Raw genomic sequence first — 17,887 nt, forward strand, 5'->3', positions numbered from 1 at the left:
CTCCGCCACTGATCTAAGGTACATTTGTTTTGCATTCTGGGAAACTAGAAAGCCTGCACGCCCATTTAAGACTACTATTTCATTTATTTTACATCCAGCTTGCGCTTCGTGCCTGCTTTTTCACATGAGACCAAGAAGGCCAGGAACTTGAGAAGGAACGAAAACAGAATTAAGGGATAACCACGCAGTGTTGGGTCTCGTGTAGTTCCAATCAGCAGCCAGTCCATCCGGCTACAGGAGAGGAAGAGATGGGACTGCAGGGCTTCTGCATTGGCTCTATGAGACCAGCTTCAACAGGTCACTCTCTTAACTGTCATCTTATCAGCAGCTGTTCCATCAGACTATAATTGACGAAGCAATGTTTCCTCCATTGGCTTCTCTTCTCCAAATATTTCCATCCCAGCTAGTCACTACAAAAACTCTGAAACTTAGATCTAGTATCTGAGGTGGTTCCCCCCCCACACACATTTCTTTTCCTTTTGTGTCACATCTTTAAAATTGTGAGCTTGCAGGCAGGTACTGTTTTGTCACTATTTATAAACCACTCTGGGACGCTTTTTGGCTGAAGAGCAGGATAAAACTAATTATTATTATCACAATCATCCTATGGGTATTCCTAGTTGTGTCATAGACCCCATATGCCACTATGGGCATGCCATTCATTCTGTATGCCTTGGTTAGAAGAAGATTACAGTTCAGGTCTACCTGCCAGCAGTGCTTTAGATACAGTAAAGGTGAGATTCTTGGATAACCCAAGGACTGTGCACATATTTGAAAAACATAAACAGAACCCCACAGGTAAGTCTAAGAAGGTGATACCTTTTGCACGTTGAGGGACTTTTGACATCAGAACCCCAGGGGGTGGTGGTGCTCAGGAAGGAGGATGCGGAGCATTGCTTTGCAGATACTGCCCCACAGCATCAGACTCCAGTTTTCTAGGTCTGCTGTCACCCTGTAAATTGTGTCCCTTCACCATTGAGGGGAAGAGGGAGGAATCAAACTGGGGAAGGGATGCCAATTTGCCAGCTTTGAAGGCCTGGCCAGAATGATACAAAAACCCAAGCAACGGGAACCATCTCTCCTCCTTCCCTCCCTCCCTTGTTTCCTCCTGTGAAAGGCGGGCACAGCTAGCAGGGCAGCTCTGCAGCTGTGCCTGCAGCAGCCTTACCGACATAGAGCACGCCTTCCTTGGTCTTCTCTGCTGCCACCGCTACCCCTTCCTTGGTCTTCTCCGCTGCAGCAACGACCCCTTCCTTCGCCTTGGACAAGCCCTTCATAAACGCATCCATCCCGGCACTGAGCTCTGTGTGGAGGAGACAAGAGACCAGGCAAGATGGCTTCAGCAGAGGGCTCTGCTGCTTCCAAGGAAGGGGAATGGTTACATGGACTGCTGGGAAGAAGGAGCTAGACAGATATGGGCTTTGGAGAGAGATGGAGGAAATCGGGTATGGCTCCGAGGAGGGACTTCCCTAGGCTGGAGCCACAGCGTTCCCAACAGCAAAACAGCGTTCCTAACTCAACAGCCTCAGGCTGTATCTTACTGCAGCCACAACCTCTCAGCTCGCTATCGAAACAGGCAGCAGATTTCCACTTCCCAGCGGGCTTTCCCAAGGTGGAACGCAGGGGGATCGTCTCGGTGCCATCGCAAAAGCAACCTTCTGCCCCAGATTCAACAAGTCTGGTGACAGCTGTTAGTGCTGCAAAGGCCGCCGTCACCCTCCATCCTCCTCATCGGCTGCTGCCATGACCATCCCCATCCTCCTGGCCTACCTCGCCTGCCCTAATGGGTGCAGCTGCTCCCTTCCTGGGCATTTTAACGCGGGGGTGGAAAGCGCCGCTCCTTTCCAGCCCCGTTCCTCAAAAGCATCAGCTCCCGCATCCCCCGAGAGACAGGAAGAGGGAAGAGAGGCTGGGATTTAGCCAGGATTAAAGCCGTCAAAACAGGGATGACTCCGTGTCCTTGAAACCGGGGAGGGGAAGGGAAGGAAAGGGTGAGGACAGGAGACGCTGCTGCGCTCTCCTTTTCTGCCAATATTTGGGGTGGGGATTTTCTGGGGTGTGGTGTTCCTATCCAGGAATATAAACCATCTCTTTTCTCCATCAGTATTCCAATTCCCATGGGGGGGGGGAAACCACGCTTACCGGAGGTGGTGTGTGGGTAGATATCCCACCCCCCTCCCGAAAACAGGGATAGCGGCACCGTCGCCCTGCGCACTGATGGAGGGGGGAATTCACCTCCAGGCCAAACCTTATGCCATCGCCCGCCGCCCCCAATCCGATCTCCAGAGGATGCCTCCGATCCCGCGCTCTCCAAAGGGGCAAGCGAGGGGAGCGCGCCCAGGCGCTGCTCACCTGCGATCGGCGGTAGCGCTGGACTCGGGTGCGTCTCCGCTGAGGGGGTTCAGATCATTCCGGGCCGGGGCGAGCGAGCCGGCTGGGCAGGGTCGGTGGAGCAGGCGGCGAGGTGCAGCGGGACACTCAGGGCAGCTCTGCCATGGAGCAGCTCGGCGGGGAGGAAGAGGAGGAGGAGGAGGTGGTGGAAAAGAGGAGAGCCGGGGAGACGCCGGCGCCTTCGCCCTGCTGCTGCTGCTGCCGCCGCCGCTGAATATTGCAATGAGCCGCCGCGCGCCCTATACCCGCTCGGCGAGGGGATTTCATCATAGCGCGCAACTCGCGCTCCCCGCCCCTCGGCCCTGCCCGGATGCAGCGGCAGGAGCCCTGGCGCGGAGAGGCCGCCGGCCCGCTGACCTGGGGCGGGGCATCCGATAAGGCGCCAAAGGAGCCTTCCTGCCCCGACGCATAGGAGGAGCTGTGGAGCCTGCCGCATGGTTGATGGCGGCGGTGATTTGGGGAGGTGGGGGGCAGAGAGGAGTAGAGGGCTGGCACATACAGAGAGAGGGGGGGCACGTAGTCAGTGGATCACAAGCTAAGAAAGCAGAAGGATGCAGAATCGCAGACCACGGATGATGCCACTTTTCTGGGTTGCCACACAAGATGCGATGTGCCCTTGCTTAGATCGTGGCTTTTGGAAGGGATTAGGTACATGGAGGAAGGGCAGCATTAGGCACTAGTTCACAAAACATATTACTGTAGTTATGTATTTATTTATTCTTTAAAGCCTAAAATACTCGCCCAATCAAGTGAAAGAGCAAAAGAACAAAGCAAGATAGAGAAGAGGACTCAGGAACAATGTAGTACATAGGACAGACTGAGAAGAGAAAGTGATAAGGCACTACCTGTGACCACCTATAATTCCCAGCTAAAGCCACTGCAAGTTATCATCAATGAATTACAGCCCACCCTGGTTAAGGACACTTCCTTCTCTCAGATGACAACATCAGGGGTTCATTCACCTGCTCATCTTCTAATGTGACTTATGCCACCACCTGCCAATAACACCCTACTACCTGTATACTGTATGCGGGTGGCGCTGTGGTCTAAACCACTGAGCCTAGGGCTAGCTGATCAGAAGGTTGGTGGTTCGAATCCCCGCGATGGGGTGAGCTCCCGTTGTTTGGTCCCAACTCCTGCCAACCTAGCAGTTCGAAAGCACATCAAAGTGCAAGTAGATACAGAGGTGTAGGAAGCCTCTCGGGTGCCCGGAGTGGCATTGCCACGCCGAGGCACCCCCTGGGGGCGGGGCGACCTGACACATGCGTCATGACATCACGACACATGTGTCAGGACAGACTGCGCATGCGCAGAAATCCGGGCATGCGCAGTCCATCCCGCTGGCGCTGCTGATCCAGTGGCGACCCGCCGAGCGAGCGCTACTCCTGGGGCTTCCCCGTCTATGCTGCTTTAAAGCAGCACAGAGGGGGAAGCCCCAGGAGCCGGCACTCGGTCGCCGCTGGAGCAGCAGCACCAGCTGAGATGGACTACGCAGTACATCCCGCCAGCGCTGCTGCTCCAGCGGCAACCCACTGAGTGAGCGTGGGCTCCTGGGGCTTCCCAGTCCCGATTGTGCGGGGCAGCCCCATAGCGGCACCGGCTAGGCCGCGGAGCAGAGCAGCTTTGCTCCACGGCTTGCTCGGGGCCCGCCGGCGGGGCAGGGCTGGCCCAAGTGTCACCCCCCTCCCCTGGAACCCATAGCGGCGCTGGCGGGAGGACCCCGGACGGGCCACAGGGCTTCGCTCTGCGGCTTGCTTGGGTCAGCCAGCTGGGCGGGGCTGGCCCTAGTGTCACCCCCCACCCCTGGAACACGGGGCGGACCGCCCCCTTGCGACGCCCGTGAGTAGATAAATAGGTACCGCTCCGGTGGGAAGGTAAACCGCGTTTCCGTGCGCTGCTGTGGTTTGCCAGAAGCGGCTTAGTCATGCTGGCCACATTACCTGGAAGCTGTACGCCAGCTCCCTCGGCCAATAAAGCAAGATGAGCGCCGCAACCCCAGAGTCGTCCGTGACTGGACCTAATGGTCATGGGTCCCTTTACGTTTTATACTGTACCTAGGACAAACAGGTCTATGCAAATAATTAAAGGGGCACAAATCTGACATCAGGAAGGACACTATCCTGATTTCAAAACAAAGTAAAATAAAAAATTCTTTCCAGTAGCACCTTAGAGACCAACTAAGTTTGTTCTTGGTATGAGCTTTCGTGTGCATGCACACTTCTTCAGATACACTGAAACAGAAGTCACCAGACCCTTAAATATAGTGAGGGAGCGGGGAGGGGTATTACTCAGAAGGGTGGTGGGAATGGGTGATCAGCTATCAGCCTTATTGCTTATATCCTACTCACTTGTCCTTTTGCTAAGCTAAAAAGCCCCAAACATTGCAACCCTTCATCATAGGGAAGTTGTTCCAGCCCTTTGATGATTTTGGTTGTCCTTTTTTGCAACTTTCCCAGCTCTACAGTACCCTTTTTGCGGTGTGGCTGTATCAGAGCTATACACAGAATTCCAAGGTTACTACACAGATCTAAGTCATACTATAGATTTGCCAAAGACCACCCACCCACCCAAAAACCCTGAGGGCAACACTAATGGAACCTAGAATAGCACACTTGGAAAATTATCTCCTCTTACAAGCTAAGATTTTTAAGGCCTGCTTAGTAAGGTGGAGCCAAGCCAAGCCCACCTGGTTGCAATCTTCAGCAACAGTTGTCCCTTACATTACAGTGACTTTGGAACCACCTATTTAAAAGCAGCCTTGGTTACCTATTGGAGGTTGAGCTTTTCATGATACCTTAGTTCCATGGAGACAATCTCTCTGGTGGCCCTATATTGTTTGCCTTTTAATTTTGACATGAACACAGTGATCTTGTACAGGGATGGGAAACCTGTGGCCAGCAGTTGTGGTGCTCTAACTCCTGTCCAACATGGCCAATGAATAATAATGATGATGAAGATATAGTCCGGCAACATCTGGAGGACAAAAGGCTCCTCACCTCTGATCTAGTGTCTTGAACTCAGTGACTTTTAAGCAACCCAACTGGCCTAAATCAAGGATGGGAAAGTTGTGGTCCTCCAGGTGTTGCTGGACTAAAACTCCCGCTATCCCCAACCTTTGGTCATGCTGACTGGGGATGATGGGAACTGGTCTCCAGCAACATCTAGAGGGCCATGGGTCCCTGTTGTGTTCCAGGCGAAAAAGAGGGACGGGGCTACAGTTTCTACAATGGCAGCATTTGAAGGAATGACAAAAGAAAGGCCTGGCTCTTTAACAAAACCATTTTCAAGGTTAAAGGCGGTGCTCAAAGGTGCTTTCTATATAAAAATGAAGCCTGGAGAGGTGGACTCAGTTATTTTCTTGGAAGGTCGTGGCAGTAGCACTAATGATGGTGAGTAGTAGTTTTCTTTCTGCTGAGGTCTTTTTCTTCTTTCTCCCTAGGGTATAACCCTGCATCTGTGAGGCTGTTTAATAATAATAATAATAATAATAATAATAATAATAATAATAAAAATTTATTTATACCCTGCCCATCTGGCTGGGTCTCCCCGGCCACTCTGGGTGCCCTCCAACAAATATTAAAATACAATACAAAGTCACAAATTAAAAACTTCCCTAAACAGGGCTGCCTTCAGGTATTTTCTAAATGACAGTTGTTTATCTCTCTGACCCCTGGTGGGAGGGCGTTCCACGCCCTGTTGTGTTCCTGAAATATAGTTCTAACTCCAAAGCTCCTTGTTTAGTTTTCAGGGACCTTATTGATCTTGAAGGGTAGGAAAAGCTAGGCTTGGATGTAGCCAGGTGTTTGTTCTGGTTGTTGAACATCTTGTCTGATGCAAATCCTGCAGTTCTGTGCATGCTTATGTTAGCAAGTTATATTGAATTCAATGAGCCTGGCTTCTCTGAGCAAGTGTGCACAGTACTGAGCTTTATGCTGGGATGTGTACAAGAGTGCCCGTTTCCAGTAGAGTGACCACTTTACTTTTGATATTGTGATGAGTCCCTGCTATAAAATTTGTAGGAGGCCCATCCATGGCTTGCAGGGCTGCTTCTTCCAGGGCTCCTGTACCTTTAACAGTAGTCTGAGATGCTCTTCCCATAATGCATTGCATGTTGAGAAAGGGAGTGTCTCCTACAGAATTTCTGCTTGTCATGCAGCTATTAAAGGTACACAGTCCCTGCCAGGAAAAAGGGGGGGGGGAGTTGTCAATCCTTGGTCTGCCATGTATTGATCTTGGTGACTCTAGTCCCTGGAGAGCCTACCGTAAATGTGTCTGCTTATGTATGCGATTTTCACACGGTTGCTCGAGGGCACTGCAAGTATGGCCAAGACTGGTCTGGCTTTAATGCACTTGGTTGTGAAAAAGCTAGGCAAATTGGCAATAATTTGCCTAGTTCTCTTAAGGACCCAAAAGCTTTTTTTGGTTGCTCTACTTGGCTTGGCAAGGTCTTCCTCTTTCAAGTTATTATTCTAAATGTAATGCTGTATAGCATTATTTGTTCGCCCTGAGAGAGGGCTTTGTGAAACCAGTGTGGACAGGAATCATTGGAGCTGGCAGGGGTGCCCATTTCACCATCGCTGCAATCCTGAGTGTGGTAAAGGGCAGAAAATAACATCAGCAGCACTTGATCTCGCTGATCTCCGTTTATCAGGCAGCAAACAAGTGCCCTTTTGAATGGTCTGTCCTGTACCCTAGAGCAGGCTGAAGGAGGAGGAGGCAGCTGGTGGCCTGTCCTGTTCTGTGGGGGGTTTTGATCCCTTTGCCCCAGGTACTGTCAGCTATTTACTGGGCCCTAGGGAAGCTGGCTATGTTCCTCCTTGAAACCAGAATAAAGCTGGGAGCAGCTCCTCTTTCTCTTGTGAAGCTTTTTTTCCTGAAAGCTGTGTGAGAATATACTCACTTTCTGAATTCTTTGCAAAACACAGATGATATATGTAACATGAATGTCCTCTATTTATAGCAGCGTGTTTCAGATGAAAAAAAAAAATCCCCAGCTTTTATTGCTGTCCCTGAGAGAGATAAAGAGCTCAAACAAAACACATAGCTCCACCAACTTACCTGGATTTGCTGTTTGTCCAGCCAGTTGTAGCCTGTACAGGGGACCACATGCCTGGGGGTGAATGTGTACAAAGAGCCTGTAGGGCCTGCAGTTGTAATGAATTGTCCACTTATCCAAACGTCAGGCAAGCCCTCATGAGGAGCAGTGGATGCGCAAGGCCAGGAGAGGAGAGGGGGCTGTGGAATGCATCAGCAAGCACCCCCTGCAGAACAGGTAAGTACATTGGGCCAATGACACATCTGGTCCAGCATCTTGCTCTCACGGTGGTCGACCAGATGCCTGTGGGAAGCCTGCGAGCTGGGCACGAGCACCACAGCACTTGACCTACCTGTGATTCCCAGCAACTGGTAATCAGAGGCATAATGCTAGCAGAACGCCAAAATGCCTGGATCTCCCAGTGTGTCCGGATCTCCCCTCCAGTGCAATAATGTTAATGCTCACTTTCCCCCTGCTTGTTGATGGCTGCTAACCAAAAAGATCCTGGCAAGGTGCATCCAAATGTGGCCAATGGAGCTTTGCTATGATACAGCAGATTCTCATTGCCAAGAAATCCTTGCTATTTTTGGTTTCAAGGAACACTTCCAATGCTGTGTGCTTCCATAAATCACTGTTAAACATGAAAAATCATTTACTTCCACCCTGTTCTTGCTTCACCCTTTTCAAAGGAGGGAGGAGTGGGGAATGCTCTTAAAGAGTCCTACTGGATCAGATGAAAGGCCCATCTAGTTCAGAATCTTGTTTCCCACACTAGTTAACTAAGATGCCTATAGAGAAGCCCATACGTTGTACATGGAGGCAATAGCATCCTCCTGTTGTTGCCTAGCAGATAATTTTCAGGGGGCATATTCTGCTTCTGATACTGGAGGTAATATGTAGCCATCATGAGTAGTCACCATCAATCACCTTATCGTCCATGGATCTGCCTAATCCCCTTTTAAAGCTGTCCAAGTTGGTAGCCATCACCTCTTGTGGCAGCAAATCCTATGTATTGTGTAAAGAAGTTATTCAATTCTTCTGTCCTGAATTTCCTACCATTCATCTCTGAAAACCACTCCTATTTTATATTTCCTTGTCCCTTCACTGGGAGAAGGAGAGAGAACCTGCATCTGTGTCTCTGGAGCAGTTCAAGAAAGTATTCGTTTTACTTATTTATACAAATATTTATATACTGCTGTTCATACAAAAAAATAAAATCAGAGTGGTTTACAAAACCACATTGTTTATCAGTGCAACCCACATCCCACCTTAAGGTTGCCTTATTACAGTGGGTCTAATCAAATGTGAAATGAGAAGAGCACAGCACCTTCCAGTCCAAACAGGCAGCATTCACACATGTGGCAAGATGTGCTGGGTGTTTTGTGTGTACACAGAGCCTCACACAGGGGAGTGTTTATGTTCATAGCTAGTGGCTTAATTTTGCCTTCCATTCATCTTCGTAGGTGGGCCCTTTGGTTCTTCAAAAATGACAAGAGTAAGACCTGGCAGGATAACTTGCGTCTTATCACCAAATTTGACACCGTGGAAGACTTCTGGGCGTGAGTGCATTCCAGTCCTTCCTCTGACAGCTAGAGTCCCTGGAACAGCCTCGCCAGAAGAAGGAAGGCCATTGTGGGATTGAACCAACAGTGGGGAATATTGTGTCCCTCTGGATGTTGCTGGACTCCTCACTCCCATCAGACCCAGCTGGCATGGTCAGGGATGATGGGAGCTGGGTTCTCCATACCAATCCATTCACTTTTGAAAACCATGTACTTGTATCTGCAGGCTAAAAAAGTCCTAAGCAGCACTTGAAAGTTAAAAGTGGTTGAAAAAGATGTGTGCTGCAGGGAGCTCTGAATGAACCATAGTTTCCTGTGGTATTTGCCTGGATTTAGTGGAAACTCCTCTCAAGGCAGTTTCCAGGGTGGGCCACCTGCTTTGGGGCTGTTCGTGCAAGATACCTTGCATCAACATCAGGAGCAGTAGGTTCCTTACACAAGTCCACCCATTCTGTTCTCCTGATATGTCTGTCTTCTCTCCTTGAGACTGCAGGCTGTATAGCAACATCCAACTGGCCAGCAAGTTGACATCAGGCTGCGACTATTCCCTTTTCAAAGTAAGTCCTGCTGGTTATTCCTGTTCTGTTAATGCTGCGTGCCTCCTGTAGGGAGGGAAACAGGCTCTCAGGTGGTAGTCTTGGGGTCTCTTGTTATATGGGCTTTCCCACACACCATAGGACTACCCATGGCTTGCTGTGGATCTAGTGCATTGTGGTGGACTAAGAAAGCCTTGCAACTTCGTGTAGTTTTGTATGTGTGTGTGTGTAAGAGCTGTATATACTGAGATCCTGCATTTCCTGCAGGATGGCATTGAGCCGATGTGGGAAGATAACCGGAATAAGCGTGGTGGGCGTTGGCTTATCACATTGTCCAAGCAGCAGCGGCATGCGGAGCTTGACCATTTCTGGCTGGAGACTGTAAGTAGGCAGAACGCTGTGTGGGTGCTTCTCCTTTATGAAATGTGGCATTTGCCCTGCTTTCTGGCCATGTTTCTGGGCTGGGCATACAGCACTTCCCATTCTCTCTTGGGCAGGTGGGAGCTGCTCCCCAAAGTGACCCTCCTTCGTTAGTTCCCCTTCTCAGCCAAGGTCTTTGCCCACCTGCTGCTCTCCAGGTGTTTTGGACTACCAACACCCATCACCTGTTCTGCTGGCTGGGGCATTGATGGGATTGGTAGCAGTGTTAGAAACTGAGATATGAAATCTAGGAGCTAAATGGCACCTTAAACCTAGGTTATGGGCACAACAACGGAATATCTAGGCACACTTTTTTATAACAAGAATACAAAGCTGAAAATGAATGAACTGCAGCTAAAATATTGTGTTCATTTCTCACATGGTCTTTCCCTGCCCACCCCTTTAATATTCTTAAGAGGCTCTCTTCTCCAGTCTGTAGAGAGTAGCTGGAAGTGGGGAGGCAGAAAAAGGTCTTCCTTTTCTTCCATTCTGCAGTTTTAATCTGAATTCTTAGGTGCAGTACTGTGCCCAGAGCTCAGAAACTGCTCACACTAATGAAATTCCCTGTCACAAAATGTGCCTAGAACAATGGGAGTTTTGAACAATGGGAGTCCAAAGCATATGGAGAATGTCAGGCTGGTGAAGGCTGGCTTATTGTGTTCAGGCAACTTGCAACACATGGCAGCATGAGATGAAGGGGAAGAGGAAAGGATGCATGGCATTTATCTGCTCAGATGGACTTTCCTATTTCCACACACACACACACACACACACACACACACACCCAATCCTCAATTCCTCTGATGCCTGCTGGATTTCTGAGCTGAGCCAGCTATTCTGATCCTTCCTGAGTAGTGTAGCTCTTGTCTTTGGGCAGCAAAACATCTTAAAGACCCTTAGGAGGCAAGAAATATTCCCCACTGTATTTAACCATGGTACATCAAGCAGTAGCTTGCATCTGGTTCCCTGTTCGCTTCATGGGTTTTCCTCTTCTGTGTAGCTGCTGTGCCTGATTGGAGAGATGTTTGATGACTACAGCGAAGATGTCTGTGGGGCCGTCATCAACATCCGTGCTAAGGGGGACAAGATCGCAATCTGGACCCAGGAGGCAGAGAACCGAGATGGCGTAATACATATCGGGTAGCTGACAGACAGTTCCCTTTGTTGAGATATGTGTGTGAAATGCTGAGCAACACACAGGAGGGCTAATGCCAACCACTTTATGTAAGGCAGAGCATGTTTGTATAATTAAACACAAACAGAATTACTAAGGGGTGTGTGTGTGTGTGTGTGTGTGTGTGTGTGTGTGTGTGTGTGTTAAGAGTTTGAAGTCTTTATGCATGAGGAATGCCAGCTATACCATGCAATGAGTTTGTAGGTGTCTATAGCAGCCTAGGGAAAGGACTCTTTGGTGGAAATGGATAATATGTGAGTACACACTACAGAAGAGAGATGAGCTAAGATAGCCAGCTGTCTGGAGTACAACTTAATTATTATTATTTTCTCTTTCAGGCGTGTTTACAAGGAACGCCTGGGCCTGTCTTCCAAAGTGGTGATTGGTTATCAGGCTCATGCAGACACTGCCACCAAGAGTGGCTCCCTCATGAAGAACAAGTTTGTGGTGTGAAGCCACTACGATAGACCCTTGAAGTTGGCAGGATCTTTGGGGAAGCAGGATGGATGGGTATAGATTGCATAATGCTCCCATGGCTTTTGTTGGCTCTCAACATTATTAAAGAATTGAGGCTAAACAGGTTGTATTTTTTTGGTCCTGAGTTGAAACTTTGGGGGAAACCACCCACTCTTGGAGTCAACATCCATCTTTCTGTTTCTTTGCGCTGAGAGGGTTTGCCTGGAACTGAACTTCATTACTAAGTGTGCCATTTGCACATAAGTCTGCTGTTCTTACTGCACCCCTGACACATGGTTGGGATCTTTTTTGACACTGAGATAGTGGCATGTCTGGAAACCTAAAGATTTTTAGAGTAAAAAAATACCAATCACAAATTCTCTTCCCCCCCCCACGCCAAGTAGTTGGATTCTTCCTAGCTTTTCAGGTTTCTGAATAAAACAAATGGATTGCTTGGATCACCCTGATTTTCATGGAAGGAAGGCTGACTTCTGCTGCCCCCATAAGGAGAAACGTAGAAAGAGTGGCCTACCCATGCTCAGTTATTTCATATGAGCAACTATGCATTTGCTAAATGCAAAAAGACTTAGAGTCAGTTCTAGTATAAATAGTTTTTAGGTGGTGTATAGTCCGCAGCATGGGCGTAGCCAGGATTTTTGTTGGGGGGGGCACGACCAACGTGATTGGTCAGTTAAGTATTTCTATTGTTTTACTTGGTTGAGGGGGGCAGCTGCCCCCTGCCCCCCCTTCGTTATGTCCAGGGTCTGCAGTAGAGGCTGGTCTGTTAAGGCAGATGCAACACTGCCCCTCCAGCCTCAGTCTGCCCTTAGCAAGCCCCCACTTCCCTGCCTGCTTCCTTACAAACCAGTATAGGGGGTAGCAGTGCATACCAATTCCTTCCTCCTTAGACTCAGTGATGTCCTTTATTAAACTCAGCAGGAAGGAGATGGGGGCAGAATTAGAAGAAGAAGAAGAAGAGTTTGGATTTGATATCCCGCTTTTCACTACCCGAAGGAGTCTCAAAGCGGCTATCATTCTCCTTTCCTCCCCCACAACAAACACTCTGTGAGGTGAGTGGGGCTGAGAGACTTCAAAGAAGTGTGACTAGCCCAAGGTCACCCAGCAGCTGCATGTGGAGGAGTGGAGACACGAACCCGGTTCCCCAGATTACGAGTCTACCGCTCTTAACCACTACACCACAGCTGACTGTCTGTCATTGACTCTGGTTCCACCTGTTGTTGCTTTCCCCTCCTAACCCAATGGGCAACAGCCACCACTGATCTTGATGGAGTCTAATCTGCTGCTGCCAGACTTCAGCCACCAGTCCTTCAGACCTCCATGCAGCCTGGTGCTAATGGGCTGGCCTCTGCTGCGAGCAGGAGCTGCTGAATTAAAAGGATTGCAGTGCCTGCTTCCTGTTCTGAAGCAGCTTGTATGACTCTTAAGGATGTAGCAGAGCGGACTTGAAAGTCAATGAGGTTGCTTCCTGGGATTAGCCTCTGTAATAAGAGATGATATCAGGCTTGCTCTTGCAACTCAGAGCTGTGGCTACCACAGCACTATCCCATTCATGGCAACTGACCAAGTGAGCAGCAGGATGTCTGGTCATAACAACTAGCTCTGGATGGTTCTCTTCAGTGAAAGTATCAAGAGCCCAAGTTCTTCAACAAAACTATGATGTCTTTGTGTGTTTGATGAGGGGCACTGGGTAACTGTGGTATAGGAGGCCCCTTGTTGGGTGCTGTTACTGAGCAATGAGTGTCAATGCAAGAGCAGCTTTATCTTCTGCAGAGGCAGCCTTTGTTAATCCTCTGAATATAGAGGTGTGCGAGTCAGGACAGTGGAGGCTGGTGCATTTGGGTGAATGGGTCACTGCCCCACCAACCTTTTTCTAACTCCTTTTTCCTTATTATTATTTGCAGTCAGTGCATAGAGGGTCACTCTGTGTGTTACAAAGCTATTGTTGCTCAATAGGCATCATAGCAAGTTTTAAAATATACTTTAACTGAGTGCAGTCTGCTATTGCCTTAATTGTTGGTTACCCAAATTCTGTACGAATGATCAATTAAAAAAACACCACCACCCATGATCCATAGGCAGCAGGAGTTTGTTGGATTTATTGGGTTGAATCTAGGCAGGCATGCTTTGAGCGGATCTATAGAAACCAATGAAAGTTGAGTTGGTAATTATTTGGGTCCTGCTGACTTCAATGGGTTTACTCAGAGAATGACTAAGCCTGAATCCAATCCATAAAAAACACAAGAACTTGCTTAAAAGATTCAGTGACGGCTCCAGGTGCATTCTTCCTCATAAAAAGGAATGTCTCTAAGATGCATCTACAAACAAATCATGTTTTTTGCTTCAAAATTACTGCTTTGCTCATGCACAAATTTAATTGAGTAAAACCCACACAACCAATCAACCAATGCTTCTCTAAGTTGGCCCATGCTAAGGTTGACAACAATTGAATGTTAGCACAGCACATAAAGAAATTGGGAGATGCAGCAAAAGCATGTATTATGGGCAACTTCAGTTACCAGCAGGCTTAAATGTCAATTCAGGTCATGACATGGATACAATTTCTAGATTCAAAAGGAGATTGTGCTTTGTCACAGTTAATTATAGAAGCAGCAAAAGGAGATGGAATTTGATTCAGCTAACAATGGATTCCTGCATGTAAACTCAGAAATGAGCCCCATTTGGTTGAATGGGTCTTACTCTCTCAGGTAAGTGTGACAGGATTTGCACATTGTGGTGGGCAAAACATGGTACACAAAATTTGTGCTATCATACACAAAGAGAGAGAAAAATAAAAAGCTGTGCTGTGTTTCTGAAAACGGAGCACACTCATATTTAGTGTTGTGAGAGAATTTCTCCAATAAGAGGATTATGTAATAAGAGATGAAATGATACAGTTAGTGTCACATTCTTTAGGCAGCAAAGCAACAGCATAATAGAGCCTGAACACTTAGGCTAATCAAATAGAAATCTGCCAACAGGCAAGCTAAGTAGAATTTGGAAGACCAAATTGGTGGTAATAAAGTAACAAAATAAAAACCCTTTCAGTTAAGGAGGAAGAAGCTGGCCAGAGCTGTTAGATGACAAACATGTAAAAGGGAGTGCTCAAAACAGAAAGATTGGAATAGCAGCCCCTGGCTTCAGCTAGGGAACTGGGTCTGTGTACAGTATTTGCATCTTATCCTTTATATGTTGACCCCTCTCCTTGTTCCAAGACAGGGGTGTAACTTGCAGGATTTTGAAACAGGACATTGTTATATGACGGTGTGCTCTTTAAGGACAGCTGCGGAAAGAGCACACAGAGTTCTTCAAATAACTAAACAAAAGAAGAAAATCAAAACCAAGGGAATCACTAAACAGGAGGGGGTTGGTTTTGAGGGCCAAGACAAAAACCATAAATGAGGCGCTTCTGAACCAGAGGCCTTGAGCTTCTCCAGCAGCCTTGCAACTTGCCACGGGAGAATGTGTGAGTGCAAACGGTGGCAGCCTCCATACCAGAACGCTTTGTATTTAGGACAGAGCCTGGTCTTGGAGATTCTGTATGTTTAGCTTTCTCCTCTGTTCCCTAGTATTTTTATATTTTTATTTTAAGTCAGCACATCTTTAATACTGCAGGCAATGCAACAGCTATGCACACATTCAGACCCTGTGCATCAGTTGTGAGTTACCGGTAAATGCAAGGTTCAACAATGTCTGTTAAAAGTGGAGATAGCTTTGCTTCATGTCAAAGTGCCAGGTGTTATTCAATGACAGAAGAGAAGGATCTGGGTGAGTCCAGTTGTGAAGTTCTGAGGTTGGGCTTCTACTCCCAGTCCTTTTTTAAGAGAAGCAAATGTAAATAAAAAATAAACTTAACCTAGCATGTGGATACAGAGAAGTACTTAAAATGATTACTATTTCAGATAGTGTCTGGCCACATTGGTAAATGCAATGTTTGTGTGTCCCGGGGGAAAGCCTTTGCTCCCCCATTACAAAATTATGCATTTTTGCATGCTTGAAAAATCCTATCGCTGCAACAGAAGTGCTAACTAGAGTAAGGATGTTTGAATTTCATACAACAAGCAGCTAACATTTATTAAGATTGATTACATATTTTATCATCTAGACAGGAGAATGCTGAGTGATTCCACCAGAACTTCAATAGCTTTCACTTTATCATCAACCTGAGTCTTGATCAGTCCATGCAAAAGGTTGACTTTTTGGACACTGCAGTGTAATTTTCTAGTGGACATATAAGCACCACCTTATATTGACCACTATATATACCTACATGCTTTCAGCTTTCACCCAGAGCATACCACAAAATCCACTATATACAGTACAGTCAAGGCCTATGATACAATTGCATCTGTTCAGATGCACAATATTCTTTTTTTTTTATCAGGTGTCCCTCTAACTACAATCCCCACCCAATGAAGAGGTAAATCAGAACAACAAGGGCAGACATAGGAATAACTTAATATAAAACCCAGAAGAGAAAATGCCAGGACACCAGTTCTTATCTCTGACAGTTCTTAGCCGAAACCACTCAAATGTATAATTGATGATCTGCAGCCCATTCTAGAAAATGACACTCTCCTCTCACAGTCCTGAGGTGGGAAGCCTGTACTTGCTTATACAGAAACCAAGATATGAAAGCTAGAAGCTAAATGGCACCTTAAACCTAGGTTATGGGCGCAACAACAAGATGTCTAGGCACACTTTTTTAAATAACAAGAATACAAAGCTGAAAATGAATGAACTGCAGCTAAAATATGTTCATTTTTCACATGGTCTAGATCTTAAGAAGGTCTCTTATCCATTCTTAAGAGAGTAGCTGGAAGTGAGGAGATAGAAAAAAAGTCTTATTTCCTTCCATTCTGCAGTTTTTATCTGAAATCTTAGGCACAGTACTGTGCCCAGAGCTCAGAAACTGCTCGCGCTAATGAAATTTCCTGTCGCAAAATGCACTGAGAACAATGGGAATTTCGAAAACTGCTTATATACAGTCCCCTGCAGAGGAGCCGAGTCCTAGGGGCTGTGGGGGCTTCAGCCCCACAATAAAATATTTGAGAGGACCAGGCCCCCACAAAGTTGATGGAAATTTACATTCAAATGGTGTGTATGCACTGCACCATGTGATCGATTATGCAGGGCGGTGCTTAACTGTGCCTCTACAATATTTTATTCAAGCTGGCATCCTGGTCCCTTGATCTAAAAGAGCTAATTGCCAGCAACAACAGATCATGTGACATATGAAAACAGGGACCAGCTCTTGTAGCAGACCCAGATGTGTTTACTCTGGCAACACCATTAGAGCAGCTAATAATGTAATCAGAGGTTTATTTACCTGTTCCTGTTCTTATGTTATAATTGCCATTGCCAGCAATGTTCTTCTGCATTCTAGAGAGGGGAAGCGGGTCAGTCTCTGTGCAAAAGAACAGATGAGAAGAAATCTAACATCACAAATGGCAACATTTGAAAAATAAATAAATAGTGGACCAACATTTCAGCATTCCAGGACACTCTCTGTAAGTGACTCTTAGAGTGGCCATCCTGGAGCAAAGAAATTTCAAAGGGAGAATGAAACATGAAGCTGCTGAAACACAATACAGCAAGTTGTTCAATGCTATCTATCACTTGTGGACTGAACCGAGACAAAGGATTCTTAACACAATTTTTGTGCTAATTGGCTTACCAATGCAACAATGCATGTGTTATCAACAATACAATTGTGACCAGAAAGTAAATAAAGAAGAAAAGGAAATAGGTTATGTGGAAAGGGGAGCTGCTGAAAAGGAACATACCAACCACTGACAACACAGTGCTATACTGTGCCTGCCACTTTGGTTTGGACCAATTTGAGGTTGATAGTACAGTGGATTTTTTATTTTAGTTTTGCATTTTCTGGTTGGGGAAGGAAGTTTACTGAACCAAGCGAGCAGAATGCCACTTGGATGAGGAAGATGTCATATATATGACACTAAATAAGCTGGCATACAGGTAGATTCAAAGCTACATTAAAGCCAGGGGTGGGTAAACCTGTATTCTTACCTCATGTGCTGCAGCAGTGTCAAGCTTCCTTTTACAGTAAATGACACATCTAAGTATCTAAGGCCAGCCAAGTTATTTTACCTCAGGAGGGAAATCTCACAAGCGCCTCTCCCTCCTCCCTGGCACTAGAGGTGCAGCAACAATAAATTAGATAACACACAATTTCCTGCTCTTCCTTCCATGACACCCCAAATCACCTTGCGTGAGGGGCCACCGCCTCTCCCTGCCCAAGGGCAGGGCCAGCCTTGTTACTGAGGTAATG

At 47.1% G+C, this 17,887-nt stretch overlaps 2 protein-coding genes across 3 annotated transcripts in view; one reads left to right on the forward strand and one right to left on the reverse strand.

Moving 5' to 3' along the window:
- Positions 1 to 16,943, reverse strand: part of SNCB (synuclein beta) — a 38,799-nt gene extending 21,856 nt beyond the window's left edge. Inside the window, exons 1-2 of one of the 2 annotated variants that reach the window (XM_033140419.1) lie at positions 16,922 to 16,943; positions 1,169 to 1,303 (exon numbers count right to left, since the gene is read on the reverse strand). In XM_033140419.1, coding sequence (XP_032996310.1) covers positions 1,169 to 1,289 — 121 coding nt within the window. In that variant the 5' untranslated portion in view covers positions 1,290 to 1,303; positions 16,922 to 16,943. Of the gene's footprint in view, positions 1 to 1,168; positions 1,304 to 2,352; positions 2,482 to 16,921 lie in introns of those variants that run through there. The other variant, XM_033140420.1, reaches the window with a different exon arrangement.
- On the forward strand, positions 5,598 to 11,695 carry EIF4E1B (eukaryotic translation initiation factor 4E family member 1B). Its single transcript, XM_033140418.1, has 7 exons — positions 5,598 to 5,780; positions 7,575 to 7,663; positions 8,890 to 8,985; positions 9,482 to 9,545; positions 9,792 to 9,905; positions 10,945 to 11,084; positions 11,457 to 11,695. The coding sequence occupies exons 1-7, from the start codon at positions 5,775 to 5,777 to the stop codon at positions 11,569 to 11,571; spliced, it is 624 nt and encodes a 207-aa protein (XP_032996309.1). The 5' UTR covers positions 5,598 to 5,774; the 3' UTR covers positions 11,572 to 11,695.
- Positions 16,944 to 17,887: the final 944 nt, after the last annotated feature.

The sequence above is a fragment of the Lacerta agilis genome, chromosome 2 (genome assembly GCF_009819535.1).
Source record: "Lacerta agilis isolate rLacAgi1 chromosome 2, rLacAgi1.pri, whole genome shotgun sequence".
Lineage (NCBI taxonomy): Eukaryota > Metazoa > Chordata > Lepidosauria > Squamata > Lacertidae > Lacerta > Lacerta agilis.